Genomic DNA, 23,640 nt, shown 5'->3' on the forward strand with positions numbered 1-23,640 from the left:
CTGGGACATGATGGGTTGCAAAAACTGAAGGCGGGTCGACAGGGGCCCGAGCAGTCGACGAAGAAGGCAAGGCACTCGACAATGGCTCGGCGAAGGTAATAGAACCCCGATTGACGTCGCCAGTGCCTTGAACGACTGGTTCCGCCCTCGGCGTCGACTGTAGCGCCTCACTTACAGGGGCTCGCCTATTCTTCCTCGTCAAATGCCTCTCGGGCTCTTCATCATCATCAGGGAGGTCAATAATGTTGGGAGCTGTGCAAAGTTCAATTGCCAAAATCACGTCACCCAGTGATGCACGTTGCAGTTGAATCGACCGAAGAAAGATAGCATGGCAGAAATCATACCCAGATTAGAAGTGACCGCATCCTCCATCACCTCATCATCATCCCTGTAAGCTGAGGTCCCGGAAGTGGCAGCGCTGACAATTCCAAAGTTCGTCCAGTTAAAACAAGAAAAACAAATAGCGCGGAGCGTCGAGTGAATACAAGGAGAGGCACTCACGCGGAGGTGACAGGGATATCGATCTTGATCTTCGGCAGCGCCTTCCGAGTCTTCGGCTCTGCAACTTTGGGGTGCTTTGGCGCCCGAGGACGCTTCGAAGACTGACCAGCCTGGGTAGTTGCCTTGTCGCGGGCACTCGGCCGTTCTTGGTCAAGCTTGGATCATCTCTCTATGCGAGGAGGTGACTCGACTTCTTGCCCATCACTTGAGTCGTCGCTTCCTCCATCTCCTTCACCATTAGAAGTCCACTCGCCACTTTCGCCACCACTCGCCTCGCCTTCCAGAGCTTGCTCTTGCTCCCCGTTGGGCATCGAATACATTTCAATAATGGCCTGAAAGAAAGCAGGGAGAACAAAGTCAGTCGACGCAATACAGACAGCTGCGCGAGTGAATTCAGATTACAAGCAAAAACTCAGAATCAGGCCTGCTCTGGTGCACGCGACTGGTCGAATGGGGGAACTCTCCTGGCTCCTCTGGGATTGTCCTTATTCCCGGTAATGCTCGATAGCCACTTCTCCAGTGTGTCGTCGTCGACCTCCTCCGGGTGGATCCGAGTGGAGTCTTCTAGACCCGAATACATCCACATCGGATGGTCTCGGGCTTGGAGAGGCTGGATGCGCCGCTGAAGGAAGACCTCCAAGAGATCCATACCAGTGACCCCGTCACGAATAAGCTGGACCACTCGGTTGGCCAACACCTTCACGTGCACCTTCTCCTCCGGGAGCACCTTCAAAGGGGAGGGTTTTTCCACTCGGTCCATGGTAAAGGGAGGGAGGCCAGTCGATTGCCCTGGCATCGACTGGTCTTTACAGTAGAACCAGGTCGACTGCCATCCGCGAACTGAGTCGGGAAGAATCATGGCCGGAAAGGAGCTTTTCCCCCTCGTCTGGATGCCAAGACCCCCACACATTTGGATCACTTGGGTCCTCTCGTCACTCGGATTAGCCTTTTTCACTGTCTGGGAGCGACAAGTGAAAATATGCTTGAAAAGACCCCAGTGAGGCCGACAACCCAGGAAGTTCTCACACAAGGAAATGAACGCGGCAAGATAAACGATTGAGTTGGGGGTAAAATGGTGGAGTTGAGCCCTAAAGAAGTTCAGAAACCCTCGGAAGAAAGGGTGAGGAGGCAAGGAAAACCCACGGTCGATGTGGGTGGCAAGAAGAACGCGCTCACCCTCCCGGGGTTGCAGCTCGGATTCCTTCCCCGGAAGCCGTGCCGAGTCGTAGGGGATCAGCCCTCCCTCGGCCAGGTCGTCGAGGTCTTCTTGGGAGATCCTCGAGTGGATCCAGTCGCCCTGGATCCAGCCCTTCGGTAGGCCAGTCCGTGAGGAAGATCCGCCCCGGCTCGTCGCCTTCCCCTTCGACCTCACCGTCGCCTTCTTTGCCCGCTCCAGAGCCGATGTCTTCTCCTTCACCATTGTCGCCGGCGAGACGCGTGTGGTGCGGTGGCGCTGGGGCGAGAGCGAGCGCAGCAGAGAGGCGTGAGGAGGAGAAGAGGTAATGGGGCGCACTATTCGGGAGACTCCGGTCCAACGCCTTTTATGAGGCCGCTTCCGAGTGGCTGACAGGTAGGCCCAAATGGCTCTGTCAAATCCCGTAATGACCGCACGAGCGATACGTGGCGAAAAAGGTGGCGCGGGGATCGAGGCGGCTCCGCTCTGTCCCATCCAATTAGTGCGGCCTCCCCCGCCCCGCGCGCTTCCCAAAATTCAGATCCCACGAAATCCGCGGGCAGCAAACAACTTGTCAGACCAAAGATCTCCTCCGCACCGTCACTCGGAGCCTTACAAGTAAAGAAACTCACTCGACGAAGAATTAAGAATGGATCGAGGCGACTGAAAAGGAAGTTGCTGTCATCACTCAGGTCCGTTGATCCGAAACAAGATATGCTCACGGCATGGAAAATGAGTCGGAGAAGTCCTCAACTCCTTCCCCACTCAAACCTCGATCCATTCGGGGGCTAATGATGAAGCTATGTACCTAGGGTAGGGTCACGGACCTGTCCTAACTGCCCTACCCAAGGACATCTCTAGAAGAAATCACCTTTCAATCGACTTGGAGGTGTTCCACTCGACAGACTCGAAGACACTCGACCAAGAAGCAATCACTCGACCAAGATCCAACCACTCGACGGCCAGGAGACCTAAAGTCACTCCGGACGCTAACGGTCGGTCATTAAGTAGCTTTTATGGTCATCATAGCACTTTATTACTAGCGTTATCAGTAACGCCCTGCCTTAATGTACATTGAACCCTTCGTAACGTGGGCTGGCCGGGGTCCTGGCGCACTCTATATAAGCCACCCCCCTCCTCCGAGACAAGGGTTCGCACCTCTGTAACTCATACTCACATAATCCAGTCGACCGCCTCCGGGCTCCGAGACGTAGGGCTATTACTTCCTCCGAGAAGGGCCTGAACTCGTAAACCTTGCGTTCTTACAACTTCTTCATAGCTAAGATCTTGCCTCTCCATACTTACCCCCCTACACTACTGCCAGACTTAGAACCACGACAGCTGCCGTCGGCGAAACCTGCTGAAAGGGAAAAACAACTTCATCAAAGTAAACATGACGTGAGACGAACACACGACGAGAGACCGGGTCGAAGTAGCGAAATCCTTTGGTGTTGGGTTGATAGCCAAGAAAGACACACGCGAGAGACCCGAACAGAAGATGATGAGGGGTATAGCTCCATCATGGTTTACATGGCCGGATGTTGAGTAGGAGAGTGGCGGTGGCGAGAGCATCTGGCCAAAAGCGAGCCGGCATGTGTGCATGAAGGAGCAAAGCACGTACACTCTCATTGAGGGTACGGAGAACACGTTCGGCACAACCGTTTTGTTGTGATGTGTATGGACGGGTTAGGCGAAATATGGTGCCATGAGTGGAAAGAAGATGTCGAATGGCGAGGTTATCAAATTCTTTTCTGTTATCGGTTTGAAGATGAGCGATGGTGCGATGAAAGTGGGTGTTGACATAGGCATAAAAAGAGTGAAGAGTGGAGGCGACGTCGGATTTTCGGCGTAACGGAAAAGTCCAAGTGAAGTGAGAAAAATCATCTAAAATCACAAGGTAATATGATAAACCCGAATTGCTAGGCACTGGAGATGTCCTAACATCACAATGAATAACATCAAAGGGAAAAGTAGCAATTGATGAAGATGAAGAAAACGGTAGGCGAACGTGTTTGCCTATGCGGCAAGCATGACAAGTGTGAGCCGCTGATTTATTACATGAAAAGGGAAAAGTGCGCAAAATTTTATGAAGAGCGTCGGCGCCGGGATGACCAAGACAAGCGTGCCAAAGCGAAACATCGGCATGAAGTGCAACTGGGCCGCCGTGTGTAGAAGCACCGCACGAGTAGAGATCATCGGGAGTCACATCGGTGCAGAACTCTCCGGGAGCGAGCATCCTTAACAGAAAAACCGAGAGCGTCAAACTCAACAGTGACAGGATCTTCATGAGTGAGAGTACGAACAGAACATAGGTTTTTAATTAAGGATGGTGAAACGAGCACATTATTGAGAGTTAAGGAGGAAGAGGGTAACGGAAGGGAGGATGAACCATGATGAGTGATGGGAAGAGAGCTCCCATCACCAACCATGATGCGCGAGGAGAAGGGATAGGGGGGAGGCACGAAATAGGATACCGGGGTTAGAGGCCATGTGAGCAGCAGCGCCGGTGTCCATGTACCAATCGTCGCCTCCGTTGTAGGTGCTCGGCGAGGGTGCAACATGGAGAGCAGAGAGGAGCGCCGGGTCATATACCGGAGGGGCACCGCCATATGCACCATACCCCGGAAGGCCGCCGTACGTCGAGGGACCACCGTAGGCCGCAGCGGTGTCGTACGATGTGGGAACTGGCGTGGTCAGCAGCGCTTGAGGAGGAGTCGGCCGTGGTCCGAGAATACCCGGAGCCGATGGGCGGGGAACAGGCATGGAGTAGGCATGCACGACACCCGTCCATGGGTTATACCCCGAGAGCCAAGGAGGAGGAGCAGCCGCCGCGGGCGCGGGAAGGCGCGGCGTCGTGTTGGAGTTGCGGTCCCGGCCCCCGTGACCATTCTGCTTGCGGCCACCAGAGGATGCAGGCGCGGGTGGCGGGGCAAGAGCAGGCGTGCGCGGCCCCGGCAGAGTTGGGGAAGCACCGTGGCCGGCGGCGAGGCCAACGTGAAGAGCAGCGTGGGTCGCCTGCCGGGCGGAGTGGCGGAGGCGCTTCTCCTCCATACGAAGGTACGTGACCGCCTTCACGTACGTTGGCGTGACGAGGGAGAGGTTGGCGGCAGACTGGCTGAGGTCGGGGTGGAGGCCCCGGAGGAGGTTGGTGAGGAGGATGGAGTCGTCAATGTTCATGCCGACGTCGCGTAGCTCGTCGGCGAGAACCTTCAGCCGCGTGCAGTACTCATCGATCGAAAGATCGTTTTGCTGCATAGTGAAGAATTCCCCTTGGAGGAAGACACGGCGTTGGAGCTGATTGTCGAGGCAGAAATCGCACGGCCGTGTCCACATGGCGTATGCCGAGGGGTCACGGGAGTTCACCATGTTGAAGAGGCCTGGAGAGATGGTGAGGAAGAGCCACTTGACGATGCAGGCATCCACACTAAGCCACTCATCGTCGTCCTTCATGTCGTGGAAGTCGACGCTCCCATCAACGTGCTCGATGAGACGGTAGGAGTGGAACAAAAGCGCGAAGTAGGTGCACCATGCGTTGTAGGACGGTGAGTCGAGGTCGAGGATGACGGGCACGTGATCCTTGATGTGGAGCTTATTGAGACGATCTGAGGTAAACATGGCATCGACAAAGGAGCCGGCATCGGAGGGGTCGGCCTTGGAGCGAGACATGGTGGGGGAGGAGCGTGGCGCGGTTAGGGTTTTGGGAGGTGGTGGAGGGAGAAGATGGCAGCGGCGAAAGACGGCGGCTGCGTGGGAGGGGAAGGGAGGGTGGCGGCTGCGAGGAGGGGCAGCGGCGGGTTAGGGTTTGGGAGGGGTGCGGCGGCTGCTATGGGAGAGGAGCGGCGGCGGCGGGGTTGGGTGAGTTGCGGTGGCGGCGGCTGCGGAGATGCGGCGGCGGCCTAGGGTTGAGGAGGCGCGGTGGCGATTACAGGGAAATGCGGCAGCGGCGGCGCAGGGCGGAAGCGATGAGAATCATAGGGTAAACTAATACCATGTAGAAAGGTGTAGGATGCAACTCATTGTATTCCATGGAGCAGGTTATAATATATACACAGGATGTCTTGCGTGACAAGGAAACTAATCCTATCATATCTCTAGAAGTCAGCTATACAAGGCTAGAGAAGATAGGAATAGCAACACAAGATATGTCACGTTCAACATCACGGGATCAACAACGTTAATTAATCTCCAATCAAAAACCTCCACCTAATCACGGTCTGTTGAATCCGTCGAAACCATCCCATATGTGTAGCATTACTCCGAGTGATTACCGTGGTATCAGCTCCTTCCTCTTTGACATGCGATACAATTTCACTTCTCCTCAATAGTTAGGACACAAGTTGATAGTACGTGCAGATCTGGTGAGGATGCCATGGTTGCCATGGCACCCCCTCCCAACATGCAAATTTTGTTTTACTATGTCTAATTAGGCAGGCTAACATGTGTGTAATAGAAGTGCTCAAATGCAAAAGTGTTAAGCTTGCCACCCCTATGATGAAATTCTACATTTGTCACTGGCTGAGTGTGCGGGTCGAACCGATCGATTGACATAGTTGCTTCTTGAGTTTTTGTTCGGATCCGGCATGTGGTGGCCTCTAGGCAGCTGGTTCTGCATCGAGGATCAGAGGCGGAACCATGAATGGACCATGCATAGGCCGTCCTTATTAGCGAAGGATTTCTGGGCCAAGGCCCAGGGCCTGGCGCTGCCACTGTTGAGGATGGCAACCAAACACCTTCGATGCAGACAGTGGCAAAGCCAAGAGTTTAAAGTTGTGATATCAATTTACAACTGTGATGTCAAATATAAATGTATTTATATAATTTTTTGGATGATTTCAAGTACATATATGTTGTTTTAGCAAAATCCTATGCAGCCTCTCGCGCCGCCATTAGGTGCAGACACCTGCATGCATGATTTCTTTTTATTTCATATGTAATAATCAATTTGTTGTAGCTGTTAAAACATTTTGCCGCCTTTTCGTTTGTCTTTGTAATAGTTTGCTTGCATCTGTAGTTGGCGTAGAGGCCAGGGGTGATAAAGTTACCATTTGCCCCCGCCAAAAATAGATAAAGCTAGGTAGCTTCATCACGGGTCGTGGCAAGGCCAACTGCCCTCTGGAAAACTAGTCATACACGTACCAATACACGTAAGGTTTTGACTAGAGTGATGCCATTGATCGATTCATATATGTACAGGACCGCGGCCTAACCAACCACCATGGAAATGCCTGGCTAAAAGCTAGCACGGCCCTACACGAGTGCATACGGTAATGGCAACGGCAACGACTACACCACCAAAAGTCTCGCTTCACCGGGACACCAAAATATGGTTGATGCCAGCCAAATGATCGAGCTAGGTGGATGTCACCTTCATCATGGCAACGAGCAATTCATGGATCACTATCTTGCTAGGCTAGCTATTCATGCATCGATCACTATTTCTAGGTAGGCTGTGGACATCCCGATGGCATCCATGCGTTAGGGTTTAGGCCATCTGCAAAAGCATGACCTCGGGTTGAAATGAACTCTACTCGCATGTAAGGGAGAGGAGAGGAAGTGCACCTCTAGGGTGGTATATGGCCGCGTATTTGGAAATTTTATATGGTCATACTTTCTTTCAACACAGTATAGACGCAGACGCTCATATACATGCACATGCACTTACCCCTATAAACGCACGTACACTCTATCCTATGAGCACCTTCAAGAGACTGAGCCAGCGCATACTCTTAAAATTGACAAAGTCACCACAGACGTCTTCGTAGTCGACGAGAACGTCTACTCTCACTAAACCGACATCATCGAAGGGCCTGAAATAAATCCAAAAAAATGTGACCATTAATGGCAAGTCTAAGACTTGAACTCTGATGGGTTGGTTTGACCACAAAGAACCTAACCATATACGGTCATATTTGTATGCCGTTGTATTTCATATCGATTATCTCGACTCAAGAGACAACTTGTTTTTTTTAACACAGTACAGCTGCAAGCACTCATACATACGTGCATACGCTTATCCCTATGAACGCACACATGCACACCCTACCCCTATGAGCATCTTTGAGAGACTGAGCCGGCTTATCATCTTGAGATTTACGAAGTCATTGTAGGCGCCTCGTCGTCAATGGGAACGTCTTCTTACACTAAAAGCGCATCGCCGGAAATCCTGAAATAAATCCAGAAATAATGCGAGCACCAGGACTTGCCCCTAGTGGACTGGGGATACCACTGTCCCTCTAACCATCCAACCACAACCACAGGTTGGTTCGCAAAGAGACTACTTGTTGGACCAACGAACAAAACTGAGGAAGCGACTATATGTCAGGTGACTGGATAAAAAAAATTCGGGTCACTTTGCCATCCCCCATCCCTCTCCGGCCAGGTCCTGGCTCGGCCTCGCCGGCGATGCCGCGACCACCCTCAGGGCAGGTTTCGCGTGAAGATTTGACTGGCACCCGAATCATTTCAGGCGGCCGTCGAATAGCGAGGGAGCGGATCTTAATCACCACTAACTCCAACTTTGCTATGAACTTTCCCGTAAAGAAACAAAAAACTTTGCTATGAACTTACCATAAGGAATCTGCGACGGTCACCAAAATCGACCTGCTTTTTCCCAACAACAACGGAATTCGGCAGACTTTTTGGTCGGGAGCAGGTGAGTCCGGCGACTTTCCCATGCAAACAAAACAAACAAAAATCAAGGCCCGTTGATGGCCCTGCTTTCGGCTTCGGGGGTCAAACACGGGAGAGACGGTCTTAAAAACCCTGACGAGGACGGGAGTTGGACTGGACGCTCGATCGTACCAGCACCAGCACCGTACCACCAAAGCTGTTCAACACGGCTTGGCCTGGCATGGCGCAGGTGTGAATGAAGCGAAGGTGGTGCGTGACTGCTACTTCGCTAGTGCTCCATCCCTTTTCCTTTTGCCCGTTCCAATCGGCCGTTCGCGTGTGGTTGCCGTTAGGCGTCCCGCACTCACCGACGGATAACCTCGAGGCAGATATTATCGTTGTCTTCTCAGCAGGTGTCAATCGTTCGTTGCTGTGAAGAAACTCTCGTCTGTTTTCAGGTAGAAAGGGGGCGATGAGCTGTGGATATACCACCAGTGGTGAGGTGGCCGATTATTTAGGTTTTCAGTTTTTGAGCCGACAGCTAGGTGACTGACGATTTTTTTTTTGCGTGTGTTGAACGGTTCTTGGCGCCAGGAGTACGTAGAAAGCTGAGCGTACGATGCATTTGACCAAAGAGCTCCTTGTTTCTTGGTGCAGGAACACGATGGATTTGCAGGTGCTACCTCCCCTGTTGTTATCGCAGACAAAGCGGATGGAGGTCACGCAAGTGTCGATGATAATGATGGCTCAATCATTGCCGTGCAATCTAGTTAACGGGCAGCCAACCGAGGCATCATTTTGGTATCATTGCAGTGTCTTAATCGCCGAGCTGAAAACCCCCCGGTGCCTTTGATTCAGATGAGTCTGCTCTGATCTTTGTGTGTTCGGCTGCACTCGTCAGTGTAGGATGCGGTGCTCTGAGCCCAGCCATTTCCTGTAGGTGCAACACTGATGCTCCGGCGCGCAGACACGACGCGACCATTCCGTCAGTTGAGTGGTTTTCAGTCAGCAGAGCAGCAAGAAGGAAACGAGCTGCATGGAAAAGAGGCTCGAAAGCATAATCTCGTTGGACACACAAGGTTTGCAGGACACAGAAACAACAAGCCAGTGGTCCGGCAGGTAAAAGGGATGCGCACATCATCGAGTAGTTTTCAGTTAAATAGGCTTCATGCCAAAGAAGCGTCAAGAGTGCACACTGAACCAAGAAACTCGTGTCACAATCACCGGACACACAGGCTTTCCAGGACACAGGAACAGCCAAGATCACAACTCTACCTGATATATGACCCATCACGTCCGGATTCATCAGGTTATTTGCCAAACAGACGCTTTGAATCAGACGCAAATGGGGCGAAATCCGACATGACCCTGCTACTAATTCAGGGTCATGGTTGACAGGGGAGGAACCATGAGAATGAGAAGATAAGGTAGACAATCTGTCTAGTTATGATAGGCACTCTTCAGTTCAGTCCCATGGTTCAGTCCACTATATATATATATATCGCTCCTATAGGCCAAACCGGAATGGCATAACAGGAGCATTAGCTAGGATCGTTGTTCCGTAATGAATGGGCAAGCAATTTACACTTCTTATAGGCCACATAGGGCCTTCAGCCAGAGCAGAGCTTCTCGAGAGCCATGTTCTCGTCGCCGTTCACACTCATCAGGGCGCTTCTCACCATATCCTCGGGGAAGCCCATCTCGACCAGCTTCTGCACCTGCACTCGCACAGACAGGATATTGCTAAGGTTCATCCAAATAGATAGCTCTCCAGTACATGATATACAGCTGGATAACCGTACCTTTTCTTCCATGCCGGTGGAGTCACTCTTTGCAAATGCCTCGGTCCAATAGCGAGCAGTACTGACAAATGTGGCCTTGTCACGCAGATACTGCAAACATAAATGCAAAGAAAAATAATTAGTGGAATGCAACAGCGAGTCTGATAACCTGACATTCAAGACCACTGTCTCGAAATCCATAAGCATTTCCAGGTCTGCTCTGTTCATGAATACCTATCATAGCGAAACGTCAGGCCTTATTATGCTTGTGCACTGTATCAGTTGAATGACAGTACCAAACAACAGAAAGGGCCCACTCAGGTCTTAGGCCAGCCATGGAGCATAGCTAATTGTGGACCTGCCTAGACCGACTAACCAAGTAATATGGTCACTTCTAGACTATGAACCTGCCTAGACTGACTAAACAAGTACTTATCCAGTAAAGAGAGAGGTCCAATTACAACCCTGAACTTGCGCCACTTGGTTTAAGAATCAACACTAAACTACAAAACCAATCAAAAACAAACCCTGAACTAACGACCAGGTTCAGAAATCAACCCTGCACTCAATTTTTTACCAGATGAAGCACTTTGATCGCATCGACCGGTGTCTGGGCAGTGCCACGTCAGCAAGGTGAGATGAGTCGTTGAGTTAGGGAAAGCAGCTGGCTCGTGTCTCTCTCTTTCCCTTGTGCCCGAGTTTATCCCCACAGAGCCACGGCCGCCCCTGACCCGTCCACCGCCGCACCGCGCCTCGAGCCTGAACCCCTCCCCATCACATCCTCTCATGTCCACGCGCCCGAGCCCAAGCTGTCTCCTGTCCATGCGCCCGACGCCGCCCTTGACAACCAAGACTCGTTTGCCGGACTCTTGGATCGTAGTGACGCGGTAAGCTCTTCTCCTCTGCCCCGCTCCGCTTGCATGGGCATGGACGCGGGCACCGGAGGCGAGCTTGGCGTTGTCATGGCGGCATGCTGGTGGAGCATGAGCAGCACGGCGAAGAAGGACCAGTAGGCATCTGCGAACTCGTCTTCCTCGGCTCCCACGAAATCACGGCGGGAATCGGGGCAGCACGGAGGAAGCGAGAGCTGGTCTCCCGCATCTAGCCTGACGGTGCTGCCTGCTGCCGCTACTCTCCCGCATCTAGCCTGACGGTGCTGCCTGCTGCCGCTACTCTCCCGCATCTGGACAACGCCACGGCTTGCTGCTGCTGTTGATCCCACGCCGCGCTGCGGCACTACACCACCGGCACGTGCCTCTTCTTTGCTTCGGCCCGACACCCACGGTTGGAATTGATGGGAGGGGCAGCCGACTGCGTGTCCGTGACATGCTTTGGACAGTAGCAGCAACAGAGCTTCTCAGGCAGCATGATGGACACGACAGTGGTGACCGGGCCCACGCCGGCGGCACGCGGGGACGATGGTGGCTACCGGATCCACGTCAGCTGCAAGCAGGGGAGGTGCTGGCTCCGGCGACTGTTCAAGCTCAAGCTCGTAGACGCGGTGGAGATGCGTCACCGCCGTCGGACCGAGTGAGGACAGCCCCGGTGGCGGCTGCTGTGGGGGAGGGCTTGGGCTCAGGGGGGGGGGGGGGGGGGGGGGGGGGAGAGAGAGAGATGCCGCCCTACTTGCTGACATGGCACTGCCAAGTCAACGGTCAACGCGGTCAAAACCGCCTCAGGTGTGGTCAAAACCGAGTGCAGGGTTGATTCCTGAACCTGGTCGTTAGTTCAGGGTGTGTTTCGACCAGTTTTGTAATTTAGGGTTGATTCTTAAACCGAGTTCAGGGTTGTAATGTGGACTTCTCTCATCCAGCAAACACGGTACACTAAAAAATAAAGCACCCAGCTGAGTTTGTTGCTTATATGCCCAACCAATCTTAACTTTTACTCGCTAAGGACACCATGTGGAATTCTTTTATTAGCACTGGATGGCATTACCGACCTGGTTAGGTTAGTAAACAATCTGGTAAAACATTGCATCTTACTGAAGAGCTGATTGGAAGACATATTCTAAACTTTAAGTGTACTATCAATTACATGACATACACAGAGTAGAAAGCGCTGAGTGCTGAAAAGATTGCTAACTAACCAGAACTACCGTACACCATACCGTGTCATCTAGCACCAAGTATACATAGAGCACGCAGCATAGCCGGTATTAAATGCCCATAAACCTTAAAACCCAACCACAATGGTGACCACGGCTGTGTATTGATTGACATGTACGGACAACCAAAATTGCCACAGGAATAGGGGTGTTAAATGCTCAGTAGCCCAGGCAAAACATACGAACAATAACAAGAACACAACTGAACTCCTGGAGAAAGAAATGCCTGAGTCAATGACTCAATGGTTAGAAGATCGCCCGAGGAATAGAAAATCTCAGTTTGTTTTCTCTCCAATGCACAGTAGCCCCCGGGCATAAGTTGTGTGTTAAAAACATGGAACTATAAAAAGTAAAGATTGAGTTAGACCTGTTGTGCAACAACAGCATCCTGAGGATCATCAGGGGCAGGAGCAGAAAGAAGAGCTTGAAGGGATAGCAATGCTGTCTTCAAGGTAAGGGCTGGGCTCCACTGATCTTTCAGTATGTCCAAGCAAATTGCTCCATTTTGGCTGCTAATATTCGGGTGCCTTCAACATAGGTTGAGCACAAATCAGAGTTGTAGATAGGGTGACTTGTACTTGCCAGTCAGGAAGCAGCAGTTGACTCATTGCAAATACAAGAACATTGGATAGATATCACATATATTTGAAGATTGGGAGACTCGCCCCCATTTGAAGAGTAAATTCATAACAATACCTTAAGACTATGCCAACATTGAAACAGCAGATTTTCTGCTTGTTGCATTAATTTGATTAACAATGTCCTACTGGTAATGACCATATTTGGTTAAACAGCAACAAATATAAGAACTTGGAAAACCATATCAAATATTTGCAATTGTTGGCTCAGAGTAATGCATTCCTACAGACAAGGAACATTCAGATCCTCCTTCACCAAGGCATACAAAAGGAGGTGAATACAAACAAATCACAGGGAGAAGGATAGCTTGCGTACCATACTTTGGTGATGAACTGCATCTTAGGAGGCTCAAAGGGGTAGCCACCTGCCAATCAAAGACCACAGGGCAGTCAGTTAGACAATAGCAGCATTTTCCACAGCTCCTGCTTTGGCTGCTGGTTATTACTCCCTCCGTTCCGAAATAGATGACTCAACTTTGTACAAAGTTAGTACAAAGTTGAGTCATCTATTTTAGAACGGAGGGAGTAGCTTATAGTGGGGCAATTTGATGATTTGCCACCCCTTACTTCCCCCTTCCACAATTTGCCACCCATTGTCTCAATGACGGGCAGGCCCGGGCCCGGGCCCCACCTGTCATTCTCAGGGGGGGGGGGGGGCAAATTATGAAGGGGGAGGTAAGGGGTGGCAAATTATAAAATTTGCCCTTATAGTGATGTACAGTTCTGTAACAAGCAACAAAGATCAGTTTTTTATGAGAAAATGGACACAGATGATTCTTTTTGGTCCAACAGCATGGTGTTCGGCTAGCAATCCGTGGCCTACGATCCGGGATGTTTACATGGTGCTGCTCAACGCCACAATCTCTTCACATTACAAAAACACAACCTGAATCGCATGTATACATCTAACCTGAAGATGCAAATCTGTCGGCGCAAACAATCCGGAAGAGCTACCGCGGTCACGGACGCCTGCCCAAACAGATCCTAATCTGGAAGATCGATCGAGGGAGGGCGCGCACAAAACCCTAGCCTGATCCGCACGAATCGCGCCGCGCAGCATCCCAATCTAGCAGAATCCCGGAGCGGAATCGCGGGCCGGAGGCGGGATCCCCCAGGCCAGGCGTACACGGAGAGGAGGGAGAGGGGGAGATGGCGAGACCTGGCAGGCGGATGTCGATGCGGAAGGTGCCGCCCTCGTAGGGGCTGTCGCGGGGCCCGGCGATGGTGCCGGTGAGGTGGGTGATGCTGGAGCCGCCGTCGTGGAGCGCGATGGAGACGCCGGAGATGTCCGAGTCCCGGTTGCACTCCGTCAGCTCCTTCTGCACGCGCGACACGTCCACCATCTTCTCCGGCGAGGCCCCTCCCTCCCCTCTCGCTCGCTGTCCCTGGAGGCGGCCGGCGGTGGCGCGGTGGTGGTGGTGGCGGTGGAAATAGGTGGGATGCGAGAGGAAGGGGGAAGAGAAGGGCGGCGGAGCTGTATGTAGTACTGCTTCTTAATTATAAAGGGGAAATAATTATGCTGATTAGTTAATCACCCAATAATCATCATCATCTGCTAATTAATCCGTCTGACTGGATTGGCTTTGGCTTTGTGTTTTCCTTTCTTTCCTCCGGACATTGAGGCCTCGGTTGCCACGCCAACATTCTCGTTGCCTTGAGCCCAAATCGAATTAGTTCAAAATTTTCACTGAAATTTTTGGACTAATTTTGCAAAAAAGAACCCAAAGTCTCGTCGAGTTCTTGGGTGGTTTCCATTTTATGAGGAGGATTAATTCTTGGTTTTTTGTAATCAAACTTGGCCGTCGTGTAATTTTCAGCGACACAAGAAAGGAATCCTACAAAGTGACGTGGTGGTATGGAATCTGCTTTTAGATGGTTTTCTTTCCTTCGTTGACGTTGTTGGCCAATTGAGCAGTTTATCCTTCTTTCGATAGAGACGGATGGAGCATAAGATATTAGGGGTTTCACGTGATTGCGATGTCTGTTGAAAAGAAAAGAAAAACATATTTCTAACTTCTTTCTTTGAACACAGTATAGACGAAGACGCTTATAATTTCGAAAGATCGAGCCCGCACATCATTCTGAGATTGACAGAGTCGCCACAGACGCCTCCTTCCACTGAACACACATCGTCGGAAGGGCTAAAATAAATCCATGAAAATGCGAGCACCAGCGTCAAGTCTCGGAAAAAAAATCTCTGTAACTTGAACCCTGGTGGGCCAGGGATACTGTCGTCCCCCTAACCATCCAATCACAGGTTGATTCGCAACATATTGCTAAATTTATAACTAGACGTAGATAGGAACACATATTTTTATATTTTAGTAAAATGGTAATAATTTCCGGTATCACCTGCTGCAACTTAAATTTCTAGGTAGAGATCTTTTGCGGAAGAAAGTACCACCACAATGAAAGGACTCCAATTCATATTTGACGTTCGATCTGGGAGGGGCAGGAGAGAATGTGGAGAGTATCGTGTGATACCGGGCCAACGGTGCTCGCGTGATACGAGCTTTCGGGTCGTTGGATCTGAGATCCAACGACATTTAAGGAGCTGTTGTAGCTACTGTACTTGTGTGCATTTTTTGACTTCTCGAGGACTTTTTTGCAAAACTGTTCATCATCTCACAGGAGCCTTTGGATCTGAGATCCAACATGCGTGCTCGCACGGGAGTACCAGATATTTCCCCGAAGCGAACAAGTAGTTCGCTATGAGGAATCCTCTAGTGCAAACGAAAACGTTCGATAGGAATCAGTGGCGGAGCTAGGAGGAAAAAGCTAGATGGGCCGGCCAAGAGGAGAATACAAGAGAAAGTTAAATTCTGAACCATACTTATTCAGCAGGCGTAGTTGAGGAGTACTAGCGCTTGCTTTAACTAACCTACCCTCTCGCTTAGGGTTTTCGTCTCTGGCGGCGATCTCATCGCCGCCTAGATTTATCTTCCTTCTACCGCCTGCTGATCCCGTCGCTGACGTCTCTCCTCTCCGGCTTGAGGCAGAAAGACGGATCGGCGTCTCTCAGGTGGTTTCTCGGCTGCTGCTGGTGAAACCCTAGATGGCGACACCGGCAGGATCTTCTTCGACGGGTTGGATGGGGGAGAACCTGGATGAGATGCTGCAACACATGGACCTCCAGGACGACGAGCTAGACGATGTGGTTGTTGGGGCAGAGGAGGTGAAGAAGTTTGAAGCAGATGCAAGATGGCTGGCGATTGGGAAGGTCAATACTACACGCATCTTCAGCTCTTCGGCGATGTTCGAGACTCTGAAGTCGGTCTGGGGATTAGCTCATGTACCAAAGTACAGGGAAGCGAGGGAGAACCTCTTTATTTTTCAGATGTTTTGCTTAGGGGATTGGAAGAAGGTGGTGCATGGAGGCCCATGGCTGTTCAGGGGTATGGGCATGCTGATTGAAGACTATGATGGCAAGAAGGATCCAACAACTTTCGAGTTTGATGGCTTATATGTTTGGGCTTAGATCCACAATATCCCAGAACTGTATCGGAAAGCAGAAGTGGTGGATCAGCTAGCTCGCCGCATTGGTCGAGTAAAGGAAATCCAACTTGCGCCTCGCCTCTTTTATGAGGGGGATTATGTTAGGGTTCGTGCAAGAGTGCTGGTGAATAAGCCCCTCACAAGGGTGACGCCTCTGAATGTAGAGGGCGAAGGAAGACGCCGCCTCCTTGTTAAGTACGAGAAAATCCCCTACTTCTGTAAAGTTTGTGGGTTCATGGGCCACAATCATGAGGAATGTGGTGATGGGGTCTGGGAAGAGAAGCACAAGCAATGGGGAAGCTGGATGCTTGCTCAGAGGAGAGATACAACTCCGGAACAGCAGAGTGACCGAGCCTCACGGGGGGGTCGCACCGAAGGGCGGGGAAGAGGAAGAGCAGGCAGAGGTTCGACCTATCGCCAGAGAACACCTCCACACAAGCGTTCATTCGAAGAGGCCGGACTAGAGACGGGAATGGAAGACGGAGAAGTTACAAGTCCTTTGAAGCAGGGGCTGAGGGAGAATGAGGCCCACGATACACCTATAGCACGCACGAATCTTAACCCTGTACTTAGTTTGGAGAAGGTGGTCAATCCACCTGCTGTTGACGGCTTGGAGCAAACCAGTGGGAGCGGCATGGCCATCGGGGCTGCTCGGGACGTCCCACCGCTGCCTCTACCCTACGTCTCACCCCGGGACGCAAAGAAAGCGAAGAAGGCAGGGTCACCTTTGAAGAACGATAAGGAGAAGATGGCACTATTGGCGGGCTCCAGCTCGGAGCACCGCCAGGCCCAATGAAAATCCTAAGTTGGAATTGTCGTGGGATAGGCGATCCCGCGCAGTTCGAGAACTCCGCGATCTTGTGGAGCTTAGTTCGCCTTCTATTCTTTGTTTAGTCGAAACTCAATTACAGAAGAGTTGTGTTGAAGGTCTTCGCTTTTCGTTAGGGTTTGATTTCAGTTTTGGTGTTGGTAGCAATGGTAGGAGTGGTGGTCTTTGTATCTTTTGGAAGATTTTGGTGGATGTTGCAATAAAAAACTTTTCAGAGTATCATGTGGATGCATGGGTGCAAGAACAGGGGAAAGAGCAGTGGCGTTTATCTTGTTTCTATGGAGAAGCAACGAGGAGTCTCCGTTATAAAACTTGGAATACAATGATGAGATTGAGAGGGGAGAGCACCCTCCCCTGGTTATGTATTGGTGACTTCAACGAGATACTGAGACCCGAGGAGCAACATGGTCCCAATGCTCGTGATAGTGCTCAGATAGAGGCTTTCAGAGAGGCCGTTGATGTTTGTGGACTTGTCGATTTGGGCTATCGTGGCCTGGACTGGACATGGGAGAAGAAGGTGGCTGGTGGTCACTTTTGCCGAGTACGTTTGGATCGAGCCTTGGGATCGGCCTGCTGGTCGGCGCTCTTTCCTTTCGCTTCTCTTGAACACTTAACCGCGGCAAAATCCGATCACTGTCCCATATTGTTAGAGATGGAGCTGGTAGCGACAAATGTTCGGGCCAAGCAAAAACAATTCAGATACGAGTGCATGTGGGAAAGGGAACCTAGCTTTGGAGATATCTTGGCTGAGGCGTGGAACGATGCGGGCAGGGCCCAAACTGTATCGGGACTATCTGCAAAACTTGCCAGCGTTGCCGGTGCGCTACAAAGATGGGGCCAGAACAAGTTTGGTGCAGTCCGTGCGGAACTGCGCTCCCTGCGCCTTCGGCTGGGCGAGCTGCGTGCACTTCAGGATCGTGTAGGTCCTTCGGCGGAGGAGGAAAGCATTGAAGCTCGAATGGTTGAACTCTGCCTCCGAGAAGAAATCATGTGGCGCCAAAGAGCTAGGGTCCAGTGGCTAGCCGAAGGGGACAATAACACAAAGTTTTTTCACCAAAAGGCGAGTGCCCGCAAAGTGCGTAAACGCATCTCCGAACTTCAGCGAGTTGATGGAACAGTTTGCACGGATGAGCAAGAGATGGCGAATATGGCATCCAGTTTCTATGGAAATTTGTATGCATCCGAAAACACAATGGGCATTGAAGAGGTTTTATCCCATATACCACCACGAGTTGATGAGGCCATGAACAACTCTCTGGATGCTCAGTACACGAAATCAGAGGTAAAAACTGCATTGTTTCAGATGTTCCCGACAAAAGCACCAGGACCAGACGGCTTCCCTGCACACTTTTTCCAGCGGCATTGGGATCTATGCGGTGACGAGGTAACTGATATGGTGTTGCAAGTTCTTAAAGGATCAACAAAACGTTCATAGTTTTAATTCCTAAGATTGCAAGTCCAAAAAATTTAGGACAATTTCGACCGATTAGCCTCTGCAATGTGATCTTCAAGATCGCATCCAAGGTTTTGGCTAACCGGCTCAAGCTTATTCTCCCCGACATCATCTCTGAGGAGCAGTCAACATTTGTGCCAGGACGCCTTATTACTGACAATTTTATCTCAGCCTATGAGTGCTTGCACTACATGAAAACAAGGAAGTTAAAAAGTAATAGATTCTGCGCATTGAAACTTCACATGATGAAAGCTTATGATAGAATTGAATGGAATTATCTGGAGAAGGTCATGCTAAAACTTGGGATCAGTCCGCGTTTCACTGAGATTGTAATGAGGTGTGTTACATCGGTATCCTTCTCTGTTATTTTCAATGGAGGGAAGCAGGAGGAGTTCACACCTTCGCGAGGCCTCAGGCAAGGTGATCTGATATCCCCCTACCTCTTTCTACTAGCGGCGGAGGGATTATCCTGTTTATTGAAATCTTCTAACCTAGCTGAGAGTGTCCGTGGTATTACGGTGGCAACAGGAGCTCCTGAGGTAAACCATTTACTTTTTGCAGATGATAGTCTCTTATTTTTCAATGCTACGCCTGAGATGGCAGCCAGAGTTGATGCTCTCTTGCAACTTTACTGCGGCGCTTCTGGCCAGCGCATAAATAAGGAGAAGTCCTCAATCTTCTTTAGTAAAGGTTGTGCTGAGTCTCTGAGACAAGTAATCAAAGAATCCTTGCAAGTTCAGGATGAGCAGCTATCCGATCGATATCTTGGTCTGCCTGCTGATGTGGGGAGAGCCAAGGAAGGGTCCTTTAAATATCTGAATGATAGGATTTGGAAGCATGTGCAGGGTTGGATGGAAAAGGCCCTATCTGCAGGTGGTAAGGAGGTACTTATTAAAGGAAATATGCCCTAGAGGCAATAATAAAGTTATTATTTATTTCCTTATATCATGATGAATGTTTATTATTCATGCTAGAATTGTATTAAACGGAAGCATAATACATGTGTGAATACATAGACAAACAGAGTGTCACTAGTATGCCTCTACTTGACTAGCTCGTTGATCAAAGATGGTTATGTTTCCTAACCATAGGCATGAGTTGTCATTTGATTAACGGGATCACATCATTAGGAGAATGATGTGATTGACTTGACCCATTCCGTTAGCTTAGCACTTGATCGTTTAGTTTGTTGCTATTGCTTTCTTCATGACTTATACATGTTCCTATGACTATGATATTATGCAACTCCCGTTTACCGGAGGAACACTTTGTGTGCTACCAAATGTCACAACGTAACTGGGTGATTATAAAGGTGCTCTACAGGTGTCTCCGAAGGTACTTGTTGGGTTGGCGTATTTCAAGATTAGGATTTGTCACTCCGATTGTCGGAGAGGTATCTCTGGGCCCTCTCGGTAATGCACATCACCTAAGCCTTGCAAGCATTGCAACTAATGAGTTAGTTGCGAGATGATGTATTACAGAACGAGTAAAGAGACTTGCCGGTAATGAGATTGAACTAGGTATTGAGATGCCGACGATCGAATCTCGGGCAAGTAACATACCGATGACAAAGGGAACAACGTATGTTGTTATGCGGTCTGACCGATAAAGATCTTCGTAGAATATGTAGGAGCCAATATGAGCATCCAGGTTCCGCTATTGGTTATTGACCGGAGACGTGTCTCGGTCATGTCTACATAGTTCTCGAAACCCGTAGGGTCCGCACGCTTAACGCTACAATGACAGTTATATTATAAGTTTATATGTTTTGATGTACCGAAGGAGTTCGGAGTCCCGAGTGAGATCGGGGACATGACGAGGAGTCTTGAAATGGTCGAGACGTAAAGATCGATATATTGGACGACTATATTCGGACTTCGGAAAGGTTCCGAGTGATTCGGGTATTTTTCGGAGTACCGGAGAGTTATGGGAATTCGCCGGGGAGTATATGGGCCTTATTGGGCCATACGGGAATAGAGGAGATAGGCCAAAAGGAAGGAGGCCTGCGCCCCCTCTGGTCCAAATTGGACAAGGGGTGCAACCCCCTTTTCCTTCTCCCTCTCCTCCTCTTTCCTTTGCTCCTACTCCAACAAGGAAAGGAGGAGTCCTACTCCCGGTGGGAGTAGGACTCCCCCCTTGGCGCGCCCTCCTCCTAGGCCGGCCGCCTTCCCCCTTGCTCCTTTATATACAGGAGCAGGGGGCACCCCATGACACACAAGTTGATCTTCGTGATCGTTCCTTAGCCGTGTGCGGTGCCCCCTTCCACCATATTCCACCTCGATCATATCGTAGCGGTGCTTAGGCGAAGCCCTGCGTCGGTAGAACATCATCACCGTCATCACGCCGTCGTGTTGACGAAACTCTCCCTCAACACTCGGCTGGATCGGAGCTCGAGGGACGTCAGCGAGTTGAACGTGTGCAGAACTCGGAGGTGCCGTACGTTCGGTACTTGGATCGGTCGGATCGGGAAGACATACGACTACTTCCTCTACGTTGTGTCAATGCTTCCGTTGCCGGTCTATGAGGGTACGTAGACAATACTCTCCCCTCTCGTTGCTATGCATCACCATGATCTTGCGTGTGCGTAGGAATTTTTTTGAAATTACTACGTTCCCCAACAGTGGCATCCGAGCCAGGTTTTATGCGTTGATGTAATATGCACGAGTAGAACACAAATGAGTTGTGGGCGATATAAGTCATACTGCTTACCAGCATGTCATACTTTGGTTCGGCGGTATTGTTGGATGAAGCGGCCCGGACCGACATTACGCGTACGCTTACGCAAGACTGGTTTTATTGCCGTGCTATGCACACAGGTGACTAGCGGGTGTCAGTTTCTCCAACTTTAGTTGAACCGAGTGTGGCTACGCCCGGTCCTTGAGAAGGTTAAAACAACACTAACTTGACAAACTATCATTGTGGTTTTGATGCGTAGGTAAGAACGGTTTTTGCTCAGCCCGTAGCAGCCACGTAAAACTTGCAACAACAAAGTAGAGGACGTCTAACTTGTTTTTGCAGGGCATGTTGTGATGTGATATGGTCAAGACGTGATGAGATATAAGTTGTTGTATGAGATGATCATGTTTTGTTGAAGTTATCGGCAACTGGCAAAAGCCTTATGGTTATCTCTCTACTGCATAAGATGCAAGCGCCAAATAATTGCTTTACTTTATCGCTATGCGATAGCAATAGTTGCAAGAGCAATTGTTGGCGAGACAACCATGTGACGACACATTGATATAGATCAAGATGATGGAGATCATGGTGTCATGCCAGTGACGATGGAGATCATGACGATGCTTTGGAGATGGAGATCAAAGGCACAAGATGATGATGGCCATATCATGTCACATATTTTGATTGCATGTGATGTTTATCTTTTATACATCTTATTTTGCTTAGTTCGATGGTAGCTTTATAAGATGATCTCTCACTAATTATCAAGGTACAAGTGTTCTCCCTGAGTATGCACCATTGCGAAAGTTCTTCGTGCTGAGACACCACGTGATGATCGGGTGTGATAGGCTCTACGTTCAAATACAACGGGTGCAAAACAGTTGCACACGCGGAATACTCAGGTTAAACTTGACGAGCCTAGCATATAACAGATATGGCCTCGGAACACGGAGACCGAAAGGTCGAGCATGAATCATATAGTAGATATGATCAACATAGTGATGTTCACCATTGAAACTACTCCATATCACGTGATGATCGGACATGGTTTAGTTGATATGGATCACGTGATCACTTAGAGGATTAGAGGGATGTCTATCTAAGTGGGAGTTCTTAAGTAATATGATTAATTGAACTTCAATTTATCATGAACTTAGTCCTGGTAGTATTAGCATATCTATGTTGTAGATCAAAAGCTCGCGTTTAGCTCCCCTGTTTTATTTTGATATGTTCCTAGAGAAAATTAAGCTGAAAGATGTTAGTAGCAATGATGCAGATTGGATCCGTGATCTGAGGATTATCCCCATTGCTGCACAGAAGAATTATGTCCTTAATGCACCGCTAGGTGACAGACCTATTGCAGGAGCAGATGCAGACGTTATGAACGTTTGGCTAGCTCAATATGATGACTACTTGATAGTTTAGTGCACCATGCTTAAACGACTTAGAATCGGGACTTCAAAGACGTTTTGAACGTCATGGACCATATGAGATGTTCCAGGAGTTGAAGTTAATATTTCAAGCAAATACCCGAGTTGAGAGATACGAAGTCTCCAACAAGTTCTATAGCTAAAAGATGGAGGAGAATAGCTCAAGCAGTGAGCATGTGCTCAGATTGTATGGGTACTACAATCGCTTGAATCAAGTGGGAGTTAATCTTCCAGATAAGATAGTGATTGACAGAATTCTCTAGTCACCATCACCAAGTTAGTAGAACTTCATGATGAACTATGATATGCAAGGGATAATGGAAACGATTCCCAAGCTCTTCGTAATGCTGAAATCAACGAAGGTAGAAATCAAGAAAAATATCAAGTGTTGATGGTAGACAAGACCACTAGTTTCAAGAAAAGGGCAAAGGGAAGAAGGGGAACTTCAAGAAGAACGGCAAGCAAGTTGCTGCTCAAGTGAAGAAGCCCAAGTCTGGTCCTAAGCCTAAGACTAAGTGCTTCTACTGCAAAGGGACTGGTCACTGGAAGCGGAACTGCCCCAAGTATTTGGCGGATAAGAAGGATGGCAAAGTGAACAAAGGTATATTTGATATACGGATTATTGATGTGTATTTTACTAGTGTTCGTAGCAACCCCCAGGTATTTGATACTGGTTCAGTTGCTAAGAGTAGTAACTCGAAATGGGAGTTGCAGAATGAACAGAGACTAGTTAAGGGTGGAGTGACGATGTGTGTTGGAAATGGTTCCAAGATTGATATGATCATCATCGCACACTCCCTATACTTTCGGGATTAGTGTTGAACCTAAATAAGTGTTATTTGGTGTTTGCATTGAGCATGAATATGATTTGATCATGTTTATTGCAATACAGTTATTCATTTAAGTAAGAGAATAAATTGTTGTTCTGTTTACATATATGGTTACAC

General features: G+C 49.6%; 1 protein-coding gene across 1 annotated transcript; it reads right to left on the minus strand.

Moving 5' to 3' along the window:
• Nucleotides 1–9,421: 9,421 nt before the first annotated feature.
• LOC125545815 (ubiquitin-conjugating enzyme E2 27) lies at nt 9,422–14,290 on the minus strand. The gene is made up of 5 exons (XM_048709850.1): nt 13,970–14,290; nt 13,127–13,175; nt 12,540–12,699; nt 10,087–10,176; nt 9,422–10,002 (listed from the first exon to the last, which is right to left on the minus strand). Exons 1-5 carry the CDS (start codon nt 14,151–14,153, stop codon nt 9,895–9,897), a joined length of 591 nt encoding a protein of 196 aa, XP_048565807.1. The 5' UTR covers nt 14,154–14,290; the 3' UTR covers nt 9,422–9,894.
• Between the last annotated feature and the right edge of the window lie 9,350 nt (nt 14,291–23,640).

The sequence above is a fragment of the Triticum urartu genome, chromosome 3 (genome assembly GCF_003073215.2).
Source record: "Triticum urartu cultivar G1812 chromosome 3, Tu2.1, whole genome shotgun sequence".
NCBI classification, from domain to species: Eukaryota; Viridiplantae; Streptophyta; class Magnoliopsida; order Poales; family Poaceae; genus Triticum; species Triticum urartu.